Source organism: Cariama cristata, unplaced genomic scaffold (assembly GCF_000690535.1).
Source record: "Cariama cristata isolate BGI_N322 unplaced genomic scaffold, ASM69053v1 scaffold3119, whole genome shotgun sequence".
Taxonomy (NCBI): Eukaryota; Metazoa; Chordata; class Aves; order Cariamiformes; family Cariamidae; genus Cariama; species Cariama cristata.
In genome coordinates this window covers 86,138-101,863 of record NW_009637282.1, presented here as the reverse complement: position 1 = coordinate 101,863, position 15,726 = coordinate 86,138, and the positions used below count along the sequence as shown (strand labels likewise).

Below are 15,726 nucleotides of genomic sequence, written 5' to 3'. Positions count from 1 at the left end.
TGTGGGGGGGGGGGGGGGGGAATCCTCCCCTGCCCTTTTAAATCTGGACAGAACAGGTTTCTAATTAAAGCAGCACTTAATCATTATTGCTGTGTGAATGCAGAGCTGGTGGATATTTGATGCAAACAGAGAGCTGGTTGAAACTCTCTCGTACCGGCTCCCTCTTTGTCCCTCTGTGAGCCTGGGAATGGGTGTGATCTCCGGGTAGGAGTGTCTCTGCAGTTAAGTAGAGGATTGAATTACCGAACACTGCTGTTCCCAAGCTGACAAGGTAGCAGAACAGCAAACAAAAGTGCCTTGAAACTAGCTCACCAAAGAGGAGAGAAGGCGCTGGGTTTGGCGGAGAAGGGAGACCTGCGAGGACACGGTGCACTTCCCAGCGAGGTAAGCAGCATCCCTGTACCCCTCCTGGTTTTATTTCTAAAGGCCAGAACTGTTTAAGGACTTTTGTTCTGTGGGACAGTAAGAAAGAAAAACGTACTAGATTTCATATTTTTTAAAAAATTGCTCACCTGGTGTAAGTCAGGATGTCTTTACGGAGAGCAATGAGCCCATCCTGATTTGCACCGTTTGGGGCTGGAACAAGCAGCTGCCTCAGCTCCCCGAGAACCCGTCCGGGCTACGTATCAGCTCCGAGGACGCAGGCTTTTCGTTTAGCTTTCTGCACAGACTGGCTTTGATTTCGCAAAATGAGCAATTAACGGCGTCTTGTTTTGGCCTGGTTTGGTTTATGCTTTGCTGCCGTGGGGATTTGCTGAAAGCTCGCCTGCCCTTGCAATGCAGTTATGGGTCTAGGCAGCAACAAAAAGTCGTTGGGAGTTCTCCTGATAGGTCCTGTTGTCATTTGATCGATAGGTCAGCTAATGGCTGAACTGCTGGGCTGTTTTGCTCTATAAGTACAGAGTGTTTCCTCATCCTCTTCATTTGAGATGCAAATTGCACTGAGATAAAATTGAGTTGTAATGGAGTTGAGCTGCAGGCTGACTTGCCAGTATTTTTCTTAGGCGTGCCTATTAAGAACATAAATATTTAACACAAAGCAGCACCGATATGAATTAGCATCTGTGGGAGGTTCGCGCTTATTCAAGGCTACCCTAGCAGAGATGTCAACAAACGTTACAACAGCCGAAGCAAACTGGGGCCCCACCAGAGCAGCTCTTAGGCGGTGAATCATCCAGGTGCTCTTTGCACACCGCTGCTAAATGGGCAGATTAGAGCCTGCGAAATGGAGATTGTACAATCACAGAGCATCGGCCTTCCTTTTCCGTGGGGTTTTACCATTCCCTGCTGGGCAGGCTGAGATGACAGCTGGAAGTAAGGGCAAGGATGGGCACTAGCTGTTGTGGTGCAGATCAGGAGAGCCCTGACCGTCTTCCCTCGCCTTCCTCCTGGCAGAGCCAGGTGAGCCTCCCCTCCTCCTCCTCCCTGCACGAACGGGCTGTCCTTTTCCTCCTCCAGCTCCCTTCCCACCGGTGGACACGTAGGTCTCATGACGTTATTTCCTAGGCAGGACTTTGTGGCAACAGTTGCCAAGGTCTCCCAGCTGGAAGAAAAGGTTTTGTACCATGGCCGCAAATGGTGTCCCCCTGATCTCCTGCCTTCCCCTGTATCTTGGGGCTCCTGGTTAGGTTGAGACAATAAATCAGTGCTCTTGCGTGGCCAGGGATGCTGCAGATGCTCACGGTGTCATCTCATCTTTTCCGTGGAGCACTGCGCAGGTTTTTCTAGATTTTGAGCATGGAGGTTGTTACCTTTTCTGCTATGGACCCCCTGGGGATATGTGGGACACGTAACATGGAGGAGATGCACCATGGACTCTGTGGCTTCAGACTGGATCTATCCTGTAGCCTGATCCTCCAGCATCACCCATGCTGCGGTCGTTCAGCCCCAGCCAAGGAGGAGACCGGCTCAGACACCTGCCCTACGCTTGGAAGATGCTCGGGCTCTGCCCTGTGCTGGGCGCATCGTGTTGGACCAAAAGCCTTCCTTCAATTTTAATAGAGCTAAATACGCGGTAGCCCACTTGGAAGCAGAGACCTGAAATGCCCTGTGCAGTGAAGGGGAGCTCGGGGCACAGCGAAAGCTTTTGTGGTACCTTTGTGCCACCTGGGCCAGCTGCATTTTAGCCACCCCTGGGAACATACGTGCCACCACCCTCTCCTCAAGGTCCCTCCTTCGTCACAGGGAATGGGCTCGTTTGCAGCCTTCTGAAATTTGCTCTGGACTGACACAAATCTACAGGTTGGGCTTTCTGTGTATGAAATGTTCACACCACACCCAAAATATCTCTGCTTCAGCTCTTCGTTTATTCACATATATTCTTCAGCTCCTGTTGGCCCCTCAGAGAAACAGATCGTACGGTCACAAGGATTACACGCTCCTACGACTCATTAAAACCTCTCTTCTCACACTCTCCCCATAATACGACTCTGGAAATGGGCCTTATTATGATTTATCCTGGATGATTATACATTTCTGCCGTATTTCCACCCATTCTGGGTGTAAAAGGAATGCAGAAAGGGTTGAATATTGTCACTAAGTCTTTGGCATCCTTCAGTCCTGTGAGATGTAATGTTAATTTCCAACATCGGATGATGTACATTTGATTCAGTTGCTTTAATTTCCAAGGACCTCTGCCTGAAACAGAAATCCTACCGTTTGTTATCCGTCTTTTTCTGAGCCTATTCATGCTTATCGGAAGCAGTGCTGGGTAGAGTAACAGTGAAACTTGTAATTACCTTATATCCACGGCAAAGACATGAGACGTAGGGGATGCTAAATTGCATGGTTGAGCTCCATCCTGGGCAGTTCCTGTGGAATGAGTTATTCAGAGCAGCCAACCTCTCCTACCTAAAAATGTCCTGGGTTGAAAGAATAGGTTCCTGTCTGGCCCTTTATTTAAAACTGCTCTTACAAAAACAGCTGAACAGGGTAAGAAACAGGCAGCACTAGAAATCATATTCTTTTGGGGGGTGATAGAGACTATCTAGATACCCACCTTCCCTTTGGGAGTGTGCTAGAGCCTGAATTGCTGTACTTTGTTGCCGCCTGTGAAATAGGTATCTGGGTCTGAGCAAATGCCACCCACCCCAGGCTTTCAGATGCCTCGTTCCCTTCCCTGTGCTCAAACAAAACTCCCAGTGGCAGCTCTGGGTGCAAAAGGCGATCCTGGCTGAATGACTCTTTCTAAAGCTGTTTGCAGTATTTGCAGGGATGTTTTATTCATTTGGCTTTGTACGGTCGATGTGTTACTCTCTCAAAGCTGGCCTTCATTTCTGCCAAGAGGGGATTGCACACTCTTCTCACACTCGTGTGCTGTGGTCCTGCGTGGACTGGGTTTCTCTTTTTATGCCAAGCCAGTGCCAGACACACAGAGACTGAGTGGCACCCACAGAGTCACAGGAGGACCAAGGGTGACCTTGCAGCCCACCCTGGGTTGCAAGGTCTGGAAGAAACTGATAAACACATCACGTATGTGGCGTCGAACATCCCTCTGGTTTCACGCAAGCCTAGAGGATAATGCTAGTATGGGTGACTGGTACCAAAAAGGTGGATGTTGCTGGTGTTCCCTTGAGAGAAGAGCCCGTGAAGGTCTGGCTCTGTTTCAAAGACCTTAAAGCCCATGTAAGGTAACTCACACCTCGGCTCAGCACCCCATCCTTAAACATGGAAGCTTGGGTTGGGTTGGTTGGTACCTGCTTTTTTTGGCACAAGTTAGGTGTCTCTCAGCAGAGGTGTGTCATCCAACATACACAGAGGGTGAGCTTTCCCTTAAAGCTCAAGAACGGTCCCTTCCTTTTGATGGTTACTGTTAATCTTGCTGCTGTCCACTGAGAAGCCAATGTTCTGGTCCACCGGTTCCCCAGCAAGTTTGAGTGGAGCCAGACCAGCACCCCTGCTCCATCACCATCAAACTAAGGTCCTGATAGCAAGGGCTTATAAAACTGCACTGGTTAAATTGTGCACCAGGGAAAACCTGCCCTTTATCTTGTACGTGTAAGTGTATGCACATACATGCATGCACATTCTTCCACTAAATATAAAACTGTTACACGCAGTAGCAAGAATCGTAACTCTTAGACTTGTTTTTTTGAGAAAGATGGGCCAGAGTGCCCTGGTGCTTGGGTTTAACTGCGGGTTTTTTGTGGTATTTGGCTTGGTTCATGCTGACAGGTCTGGCAAGCAGGGTCTTGGGGCACAGTGGATGGGACCGAGCTCCCACGCTCCGAGAGGAGTGAAGTGCAGCGCGGCAAGCTGGGCTCTCCACGCAGGAGGTTACCCCATGGGCCAAGGGACAGCGAGTCCCTCCTGACCAAGAGTCACCAGATCTGCCCTAGACCCAATGTCAGGATGCGGGGTCCTGCCCAGGAGGAGTCCTCCTCAGACTTAAGCACCTAAAAATGAGACATCCAAGTGAGGGTGGACGAATCCCAGCCCCTAACCCCCTCTCCTAGCCTTCCTCCAGGGTCTTTTAACCCTGCAGGGAAGGCAGCGGCCTTTCCTCAGTTTCAGCTGGGAAAATGCCTTCTTTTGAGGGTCTCTCCTTAACTTCCCACCGTCACACCCTTCCCATAAGCTTTTGAAGCGCAGGTGCTCCCCGGGGCTCAGGAAGCCCTTGCACAGATGACCAAACACACGTGCTCTCCTCCCTGATGTCGCAGTTCTGGTGTTGCTTACCTGCAGTCATCAGGTTAAAGAACGCTCTGTTAAAATACCGATATGGGAGAGGATCGTAACTTTTTTTGTGGAGGTGGTGAGTAATTAGAAGTTAGTTTGTGAAAATGTTTCTGACCTGAACCACTTCACTGGAAACCGGGAAGAGGAAAGAAAATGGCTTCAGCTTTGTTTTCCTTCTGTATGCTTCTCCTGCCCTCACGGTGGCATGAAGCCCTGCCTTCAGATGCAGTGCTGGTCCCCAGCCAGTGATCACCGGGAGAGAAAGAGCTGAAAGAAAGGAGAGATTTGTTGGTAATGAATTGGCAAGTTACATGCTCACCTTTCCCTTGGGATGGCTCTGTACCATTACTGACTCAGTAACCTCAAAAGAGGAGCCGGAGGTGGAACAGATACCTCTGAAGTAAGTGTACGCCAAGCTGCATTTTATTATTTGAAAATAATGCACCTGGCACTGTACGAGGGGCAATGCTGCTGCAAGGCACTTCCACACGGAAGGCTTTTAACAGCTTCTCGTGCCACTGTGGTTTTTTTCTCGTGGATCTTCTGAGAGAGGTGGATTTGCACCAAAAGAGTTTGTTATCGGTCACTGGTACTGATCTCAGGGGGAAGTTACCGCAGCTCAAGACTCTGCTGCTGCTTCTGAAAGCTTTGAGTCTAATAGGGCTGCCCTCACCCTGCAGAGATGCTACCTGCCTGGGAGAGCCTGCTGCTTTCAAAGACATCCTGGGGAAGAAGGACTTCCGAGGAAAACAGTCAGGCAAGAGCTGCGTGGGTGCTCTGACCTTCTCTGTAGGACACCAAGGCAAGGACTGCCAGCCTCCACCTTCAGCCAATTTGCTCTCCCTTTTCCAGTGCCAGTCACTGCTGAGCACTGGGCTCTGCATCCAGCATGGGGAATGTGGAAACTCAGACCGCATCACTTGGGAGTTGTGGCTGGTGTTAAGGCTTTCTGATTTAATTGTCGGTACATTGTTCCTACATTGTTGAGAAGTTTGCTGGGACAATACAGCTCTACTGTTCCCAGGACAAAGAGTCAGTTGTTAAAATTTTAGAGGGAGGATTCAGAAATAGCAGCAGTTTGGGAAAAATCTGCTCCCTCAAATCAGTTTCCCAAGACCATCTGCTTGAAGATCAGACTGCTGGAAAGCTACCAGCAGTGAGATAAATAGGAAGGACAAAGGAGGTCATAAAGAGAGGTGTGGAGAGATGAGCAAGATTTTCTGGATGGAGCGAGGCATTGAGCTAGAATTTATGGCAGGTGGAAATGAGGCAGCTGCAGGGACTAGTGAGTGTCAGAGGAGATAAATCGTGAGTTGCCTGCCCTTCTAAATCAGATGTCCTCTGAGGAATTTGGAGAGATAGATGAGAGACAGATTGAGGGCTGTTGCAACTGGGAAGGTGGTTATTTCCCGGTAACCTAGCATTTCCTTGTGCTCCTTGCTTTTAAGGATCAGCGGTAGGATTGGAGAATTAGTGCAAAGCCCATCTGCGTGTGGCTCACAAGGGGCTGAAAGGTAAAGGCTGACAGCACCAGTGGGTTTCTGGGAAAGACTATGTATAAGCTACTGAGTCAGAGATGCCAGAAATGGACAGGGGGTGAAGGCACAGGTTACAAGAAGACACACTAAGCTGAAGGTCTACTTTTGGGTAATGCCTGGGATGGTGGTGGGAGACGGGGTAAAATCCCAGGGTTCAAGAGACACGGCAACTGGGTCCTGGGGAAACGGGTCAGCTTTTGTCAGACAGGGCAAAATGGTTATTGCTCTTGCAGAACCTGAGAAATTACTTGGCTAGGCGGATCCAGGTTTCTGCATCCTTTGAATTTACTGAACAGGGAATTCAAACCTCTCCTGGGGTACAGAGCACTTCCAGTTTGAGAGGCCATCATTAACGTAAAATCATGTCATCATCTCCTCTTCTTCCCAGGCTCTTAAATCTTCACTCACATTAACCGTGAACAGACTTTAGCATCTCAGTCCTCAGCATCTCAGCCCTTGCCCCATGAGCAAAGAACAAAACAGACCAGTTGCCTGTGATGGCTGGTAGCTGCTTGGATGAGATGTGGTCTGGCGATCCCTGGCAGCCAGTCATGGAAAAAGGGAAAACCTCCCCATCTGAACCCAGCAAAGTCCCTTCTTAGCTCCAGAGCCATTGATCCTGAGAAGGTGAGCAAGAAGCTTCTTCACAATCTGAGTTCATCCTGTCCAATGCTCCATCTCAAGTTTTGATCCATCTGTACTTAAGAGAAGCCTAAAAAAGCCCTTCAGCACCTTTCGTGATCCACCCAGATGATTTGGTAGCATGGATGAGGGATCTTTTCTGGCCGGTGGAGATGGCTGAAGCATTAGGGTCAATCCAGGTGATTGCCTTAATGCCAAATGGATGGGAAGGTGCAGCTTGCTGAAAGTGCAGCACCTGAACAGGGGCTTACGGTCACAGACCCCGAGGAGCCAAGCCCAGGGTGCACATCCCAGCCATTTAGCCGTCTCTTTTCAAAGACATTAAGTAAAGACGAGCCTGCCAGCTTCCCTAATAAGCTGTTCCAATATTTAATTGCCCACCATGATCAGAAATAGCATCTTATTTCAAGGCCTGTTTTATGTAATTTTAGCTGCCAGGCAACCGCTCTTTCCAAGAATGCTGAAGTGCTCTCTGTGGTCAGCCGCTCTCCTCAGCATGCTGGTCACACTGGGCTCCTGAACCTGGACCTCACGGGACTTAGAGGAGGAGGGTGAGCTGATTGTATGTGTGTATGTGCCCAAAACACATATCCCATTCCCTGCCTCATCACCATGTCCCAGCACATCCAACATGGGTAATAGGATTCAGCTTCTCTGATTGCAACCCCTCCTGTGATTGTGCAAGAGGATAGGACCTGTCACCAACACACACATACGCGTATGGATACGTATGTCACAGGTGCTCTCACCTGGGCAAACTTTGCCTTCCTGCCCAAAAATTGGAGGAGGATGTTATGTGACTGTGTGACAACATAAAAGACAAGCCCTATTGCTGGACCTACCTATCATTTCCACATGAGATAAAAGCCACTTTTTCCTCCTCTTGCAACAGGAAAATAAAAGACAGCTTATGTTGGTTGAGCGCTGTACTTCTGGACAGTCACTCGCTAGGGACAGTCACCATTCAAAGCAATAGTCCCAAGCAGTACCTGATGAGCCACACAAGGTAACTTCACGTTGAATTGCATTCCTCCGGGCAAAACAAGAGTTAAATGCTGTCCTCTCTGCAAACAAAAAAAAATGGCACCTACTTGGGCCCAGATGCCCAACTATAATGGAGACAATGAAAGCAATTCAACAGCCCTGGTTTACCTCATCTAATGCCAGTCCAAGTATTCCCAATAATTAGGCCTTTCAGCCTGGAAAGGCTGGAGCCACAGCTGCTTCCTATTTTCCTGAAGCTGTACAGAGCATTAGTCATTTCACTGGGTTTTTTTTTTTTATTACCGTGACTACAGCCCAGTAAGTGTGCCGCCAAAACCCAGACAAGCCAAATCAGGCTTAATTCAGAACGTACTTCGGGAGTTTGAAATGATCTTCTATCCCCCTTCTGAGTCCTTATTTTCCCTCCCCTCCCAAACGGCCCGAGTCTGCCTGAAGAAATGTCCTGCCGGCTCTGCTTTCTCAACGCGTACCAGGTTGACCAAAATGAAGTAGTGATTGCGGGCACTTCCACCCCAGCTGTTACTCATTAACCAATCTTGGGAGTGACCTTGGCAGTTAATTAGTCATCTAGTCCTTCCTGAAGGCAAAACTTTTCCCCAGGCTGTGCTGGTCAGAGAGGGGATGGGGATCATATTTAGCAAGCAGGAGCGTTGCTGTGATTTTGGCAGTGCGTGAAGGGGAGCAGGTGTAACAGAGACCCATACCTGGTACCTAAAGGGGCCTACAAGGAAGCTGGGGAGGGACTTTTTACAAGGGTCTGTAGCGATCGGACAAGGGGCAATGGCTCTAAATGGGAAGATGGAAGATTTAGGTGAGATATGAGGAAGAAATTCTCCACGGTGAGGGTGGTGAGGCATTGGAAGTGGTTGCCCAGAGAAGCTGTGGATGCCCCCTCCCTGGAAGTGTTTGAGGCCAGGTTGGATGGGGCTTTGAGCAACCTGGTCTGGTGGAAGGTGTCCCTGCCCATGGCAGGGGGGTTGGAACTGGATGGTCTTTAAGGTCCCTTCCAACCAAACCATTCTGTGAGTCTATGATCTGCCCTCACCCACCAGCTTTGTTACCTAGATCGTGTTGAGGAAGGCTTTGCTTTTAGCTCTGGAGGCTCCAGGTTGTCCTGGCTGTGATATCCAGCCAAGACACCAACCACTGACATTTGGTTTCCAGGTCCTCTGCCCTCATCCAACAGCATCATTCGCTCTTTGCAGTGTAATTTATAGCATCTTAACCAAATGGTGATGACCCAGCAGCAGAGCAGCTCCAAGCCAGAAGTTCCCTTTGCTACACAGTGGCCACCTCTCAGTCCACGCTCATGGTGTGAACTTTTCTCCTCTTTCCATGGTTGCGAGAGTCCCTGGAAATGGTGGAAATAGGGTAGCTGACCCTGGAGGTGGAAATTGGGTAGTTGCATGTTATTAATGTGGAGGGAAAGGGGTGAGCTACAGCTGCTGTAGTGCCTCTCTCCTCACCTTCGCAGGTAAAGCTGTGTCTGTGTACAAGGAAGCAAATGTCCATCCCCGTAACCAGTTTTTTTCCCCCTGGTGAGTTCCTGCCCTGGAGGCGGTTGACTCATGCTTCTTGCCAATTTGTATTTCACCTAGTGCTGGGCGAAACTGGTCTGACTGAGATATAAGCTGACCCATACACTGCTGTTGAATCCCCACAGTGAACCCAAGCCTCTTAGCATCCCTTTTTTTTCTTTTTAAATTAGAGAAGTTTCTGCCCTTCCTGGTTTCAGCAGAGATGGGAAGTTTTCACTCCATAAATACCGGACTTTGTGTCTGGACAGGAGTTGAATTATGGGATCATCTGATTAAAAACCCACATTCAATCATTAATGAAATGAGCTGTCTGATTATATAAGTCATGTTCCTATTATTTCTAACTTGGCCACCAGCAGAAAGAAGCTGGAAAGTCCAAAGAAACACCCAACTTCGTCTGTGCTTCACACTCCCCCCGGCTTAATGACTAAGGAGGAAGGGAGGGACAGCATTTCCCAGAAAAGTGGGGACCAGCACTAATGGGCAGGTTTCAGCTGGAGAAAGGAGCCCCAGGAGCGGAGGAGATCCAAGATCCCTGTTTGGAGTCAAAGAGGTTTGAGTGGGAATCGGCAGAGCATTGCTAGCTTTCGGAGGGTTTTCCAACCGGTCTGTCTGTGCTCAGAGGAATCTCAGCATCTTTTGGGTTAACTTTTCCGACCGGAGAGGCTGGGATGCTGGGAGAAGCAGGGAGCCAGCTGTGTCTCACAGCTGGCCAGCTGCCGATTTCCTGTGCTGACGCCTGCTGCCTTCCACAGGGAGCAGTGTCAGTTTTGCTAAAAAACTTCACCCCCACGAATTCTCCCTTACATATAAATGCCTTTACTGGCTTTGTTTTCAGGTTGTTCCTGTTTCGGTGCTGGAAGGAAAAATCCTAAATAAATTAAAAAGATAGCTGAGGCAAGGAGGCTTCGCTTGGGTTTTTGTTTGATAGGGACCTTTTGAATGCCATAGAAAAGAAAGGTCTTTTGGTTAAAGATCTGAACTGGGATCATGTTTTTTGCTTCAGTTCCTGATAGCCCTGGACTTCACAGTAGGTGAGTCAGGACGCCATTCAGAAAAGTGTCTAACTCCTCCATAGACACTGAAATATCTTCCTGGATCTGGCTTTTAATCTGTGTGAATCTCAATTACCTTTCTGGGAATTAAGATGAAAAATGTCTTTTTTACTCCTTGCTGTTTTGTCTTCTTGCCTGGAAGCTAGCTGGAGGACCTGAGAGGGAGATGAAGGTTGCTGAGTGTGCTCCTGGTAGGTACCTGAGGCCACATGGACAGTCCTTCGGGTATATCGGTGTTCAGGAAGGAGTGAGCAGGTCTGACTTCTGCTGCTGAGTGCTGTCAGCCTGTGGGTGCCTGCTCAGTTGGCAGAGAGGTGTTGGGGCTGTGCTCAAACCACCTCCGGAGGTACCTGCATCTCTCTACTGCCTGGGCAAGGAGCCAGGGTCTGGCAGCTCTGGGCTGTGGGAGATCTGGATGGACCAACATTCCTGCCTGGAACAGCAATTTTTGTTCTCTTACTTAGCTTGCAAACTTTTCAGGAGAAGGACCATCACTTCTTATGACTTTACGGTGCCAAGTGCAGCACATCCCTCCATGCTCTCATAACGCGAGCAATAAATCCCCTTCTGGCAGGGGATCATCTGTTTTTGTTCTTTTCCTCCTTCAGAAGAAGCTTTTTCCGTGGCTTTGTGCAATAGCAGCGTCTTTTATTTTTCATCTCATCGCGGCTCAGTTGTTGTGTCGAGTTGAGGCAGCCGTGGCACCGTCCCTTCTCGTAGGCGGTTTCCTACGGCCGAGCGGAGGAGCACAGGAGAGGCCATGGCCTACAATCAGTGCAGGCTTTTCATCCAGAGACAGAGAAGAAAATGCAGTCAATCAAGTTGCTGTTGTTTTTAATGTAGTACAATCGTTCGATCTGTCACGAGCAAATGCAAATCGGGGAGCGCGGTGGCGAAGCGAATGAATGCAGAACACAGAAATCAGTGAGCCGTGTTTTCTCTCAAAGCTGGACATTGACTTGTGAGCAGGATTGACTCATGCGGGAAAGGCTGATGTGGGTCTTGCTCCTACACAAACACAGCATGTCCTGTGGCCGCTGCAGCGGAGCCGAGCTGCTCAGGAGGCACCTGCCATGCCCCATGGGCCAGCCAGCTCTGCTAGGGTATAGCCCAGTGTTTTCATACACATTGGTTTGGGGCTTGATTTGCTTCAGGAGGTTGCCCTGTGAACAAGCTGGGTTCAGAAGTTGCTTTGTAAGCAAAACCTCAGCTATCTAAGCAGTAGGAGCAGGGACCACAGCCAAGGGTAGTACCTTTTTCTTTTTGATAGAGGATGCATGGGAGACCTTCACCCATCAGAGGGGCAACTGGAGATACCAAAAACATGTCCTTTGTGAGGGCAGCTGAAACCTACCTCTTCCCCATACCGGCAGCAGAGCCTGGGGAACTGCTCGGCTATATGTGACGTAGACATCTGGGTCATCAGTTGGATCACTCCGTATGCTCTACTGACTGTGCTGGCTGTGTCTCCATTGACCTTTATGGAGCTGAGAGCCTGGTGCTCTGCCCTGAGATACCTTGCAGGTGTCTTAATTTAGACCTGAATCTCCTCCTGAACTGGAAGGGCTTCATTCCTTAGGCTCCCAGTGCCCCAGGGTACCTGACCTGACCTTCAGTGGCTGCACCAGGAGGGCATGGGTCTCCTGCAGGGCCACCATTGTCTCTGCCCATCTTGTGCCATGGTGGGAACACAACACTACTGATGTCAGGGCCAACACCCCGGCAAATCCTTTCCACCTATTCAAATAAGGGGAAAATAATCCCACACCAGAACAACGGCATCCTACCCCGTCTTTTCCGGGCAGTGATCCCACACTTTGCTTGGCACCCCCATGAGCATGGATAGCCTGGGAATGGGGGTTCATCCCACCGAACTGCTGGTAACTACAGCTGTGCTCTCTTCATAGTCAGCAGAAAGAGAGACACTTCAAGGTGTGGATTATCTGTATTAAACCTCCACTGACGGTAAGAGGAGCCAAGCCAACTAGCACACTTACTGTTGTATCCAATTATAGAGCTAATTTGATTTTTTCTTCTTCCTTTTCCTTCTAGCTCAGACTGCAGGATGACAGACGGTGACATAAATCTCCCAACTATCGAGAAAAAGCTGGGACTGCAGATATGGGGCATAGAGGTATGACAAGAGGCAGTGATGGCATATGTCCTTTGCTTGTGTGTCTGTATATGTTTCAAGAAAGAGATCTTCTCGAAGCAATCTGGGTAGGAAAAGAGGGTGTTATAGATAAGAAACAGTGGGAAACAGGAGACCCAACTTCTCTCTATGCAACTTTCAACATGTTATTGCTTTGGTTTCCTGCTCTGTAAAACAGGGATAATCTGACTAAGGAAACATGAATGTGGTGGGACTGAAGCTGTTCCTCCAGCACTGGAGGCTTTCTCACCCTCTTTGGGAACCAATGCAAGGTTGCATTAGCACACTAGAAATTAATTACCTGTTTCAGAGGGGTTATGCATGGGTAACCGTACTCTATACCAGCAGCTGCCATGGGGAAGGCACTCATTTTTTCAGCAAAGGTGCCCCATGGAGTCTGTTTGCACTTCATCCTTATCTTTCCCTCTCTGATCAATGGGTCACTGCAGGGAGAGACACTGCAGCTTGCGAGATCACCTTCGGCTTGCAGTGGTCTTTGCTTTCAGTTTGGAGGCAGACTGTGCTTGGTTCTGCCTTTTTCTGGCCCAATTCACCAAGAACATTCCCCTGCAATGAGCGGGGGCTTAGAATGGGGTCCAAAGTCCACTCAGGGGAGCAGTGGGAAGGGGCTCCAACATGTGTCTCCAAGTGGTGGTGGCCCTCTACGGGTCCCAGCTGTGCGCCAAATATCACAGGGTCTTTGCCTTTCCATTTCTCTCCAAAGCACTGTACTAAGCTTCTTTCCAGAGGCTCTGTAATTAGAGACATGTCGGTTCACAAGGGTCAGGCTGGTATGCTGGGGAACAAGTCAGGCCACCAGAAGAATGTCCGTCTCTAATTCCAGGGAACCACAGAGCCAGTTCAAGCCCAGGAACTGCTTGTGTACTGGTGGGTGGCACATCCACATGGCTGGTTAATTGCGTACTTGTACCAGATGAAGTGTGCAATTAGGGTCTGGAGGGGTGAGGGACACAACGGTGTCCTCAAGTCTGTCTTTTCTCAGCACTGCCAGGTGCTATGAATCCCTGTCAAAGTGGTTGTCCTCAGAAAGCTCTGAAAGTTAACCTTGAACTTATGGGTACTGACTAAAAACCATGCCCCCAAACTAAACCTAAGTTGAGAGGTGTTCACGCCCCTGGGCAATTCCCTACAAATGCAAGCTCTGGAGCACTACAGCCTGACCCCTAAGTCTTCTTGCTGTAGACCCACAGGATTGCAGAGGGGCAAGGAGGGTAAGAAATACTTGTCAGTCCGGCCAAGCAGGATTACCATTTGCCCCTGCTCATCCTTTAGTACTTTGGGGATTTCCCCCAAAAGTGGCTTTTCTCAGCCCATGAGCACAGCCCTGGTTCTTCCTTCTCCAAACCCTAATTGTCACCTTAGTGTTTTGTGCACCCCAGCTGTCCTGGTTCACACCCACCAACTTCTGGCTCTGAAATTCTAGCAATGATCCAAACACTCATTTCCTTACAGAATATGAAGATGGTTCCTGTACCTGAAAAAGCTTATGGGACTTTTTTTGAAGGGGACTGCTACATAATTCTGCACGTAAGTAAGGCTAACAAAAATGAGTCTCTTTGGTAGGCAACTGGTTCAACTCTTTAGCTCTGACTTGGATGCTGGGTATCCTCACAGTTGAGAACAGCACTGTGGGTAAAAGTGGTTGTGCATGTGCGTTCGCCATCTAATCACACACCTGAATTTAACATGGCTGTTGCAACAACATTGTGTGTTTAGTAAATCAGAAGACCAGAGGAACCATTAGCCTAGTAATTCATTAAAATTATTTATCTTCTAATCAAGTGAGTCATGTCCGGACATGGCAAAATGGCCACTACATTCCTGGCAAACTAAATCAAAACCCACATTTCCATGACTTATGGGAGTCTTTTGGGGATGTGAGAGGTGGCCAGCTGCAGGGTCTCATTTTAAGCAGGTGATGTGGGTTATGGAGGTGTGCCACCTACTCAGCATCATGCAAGCAGCAGAGAGGCTCTGCAGCCTTTCTCATGTCCCCATTAGGACACTTCATCTGTCCCACCCAAATTTGGTCCAGACCTACTTCCAACCAGCTGAACCCAGGCTAGCCAGAAGCATGAGGGACTTCTGAGAACCAACTCAACTCTACGGGCTGTGCAAACTGCCTTGTGTTCCCACAGCTCTGTGGAAGGATGATGTGTTGCCCTCAGCTCCTAGAATCCCTTCCAAATCTCTTCACCTGCATAGAGCAATCCAGGCTCCATTGTATCAGAAAACATCCGTAGAGTGGAAACCAGAAGCATTTACTGGGTCTGAGCGTCCCTCCTGCAAACACCTCCGTCAGTCGAGAGACAGCAAAGCATCCGCTATCCCACAATAAACAAATGCACATCCACTATACGTCAAGCTGGGAAAGCAGGCTGGGACGGTGATGCAGAATGAGTCTTCTGCTCTAATTTGCCATACACATGCCTTTATGCTACCTTTCGAGTGCTGAATTGATTTGGTAGCAGCCACCCAAAGACATGCTTAGAGCAGAATATGAGTGTCCTTGCAAGGAGCTGACTATAGATATCAGGATAGATTCTGATGCTCACAGGCTCAGCTTGTGTTGCAATAGCTTCCCCAGGTAGAAGAGCCCTTAATCAGCCCACTACTCTCCTTTGCCCCTGCAGACAGGAGGGTAAAAACACTCGTGTTTGCATTTTGCATCTTCACTGGAGGCTCTCCAAACAAAGATTGCCCGCAGGACAATGGGACTTTGATCGTCTTCAATAGCAATGTATTAAATTGAGCGATTTTGCCACAAATTAATTATCGGTGCCTAGAGGAACTGAACTGTATTTTATTCAAGTTCTTCTACTGTCTTTTGCTGTGGTATCACTGCACAAAGCAAATAAACAGAACTTAGTGTCAAATCCAGTTTATAAAATGAGCTTTTATTACCTTTCCCAGGTGTCCATAATAGGGTTTAACACAGTAGGTGCTGAAAAATAACTGGCACAACTCACATACCGATAAGTACACCTGTTCTCAGATTGCTTGCCTCCTCTTTCTAGGCTGTTGAGTTTTTCTGTAATAAGATGAATCACAGCACGCACACACAGGCTCAGCTTCATTTGGAGTTACGTCTGTTTTGC

The 15,726-nt window shown here is 48.8% G+C and overlaps 1 protein-coding gene across 1 annotated transcript in view; it reads left to right on the top strand.

The window, feature by feature from the left end:
* Positions 1 to 352: 352 nt before the first annotated feature.
* Positions 353 to 15,726, top strand: part of VILL (villin-like) — a 35,416-nt gene continuing 20,042 nt past the window's right edge. The window contains 3 exon segments of the mRNA XM_009708248.1: positions 353 to 384; positions 12,508 to 12,589; positions 14,081 to 14,155. Coding sequence (XP_009706550.1) covers positions 12,521 to 12,589; positions 14,081 to 14,155 — 144 coding nt within the window. The 5' untranslated portion in view covers positions 353 to 384; positions 12,508 to 12,520.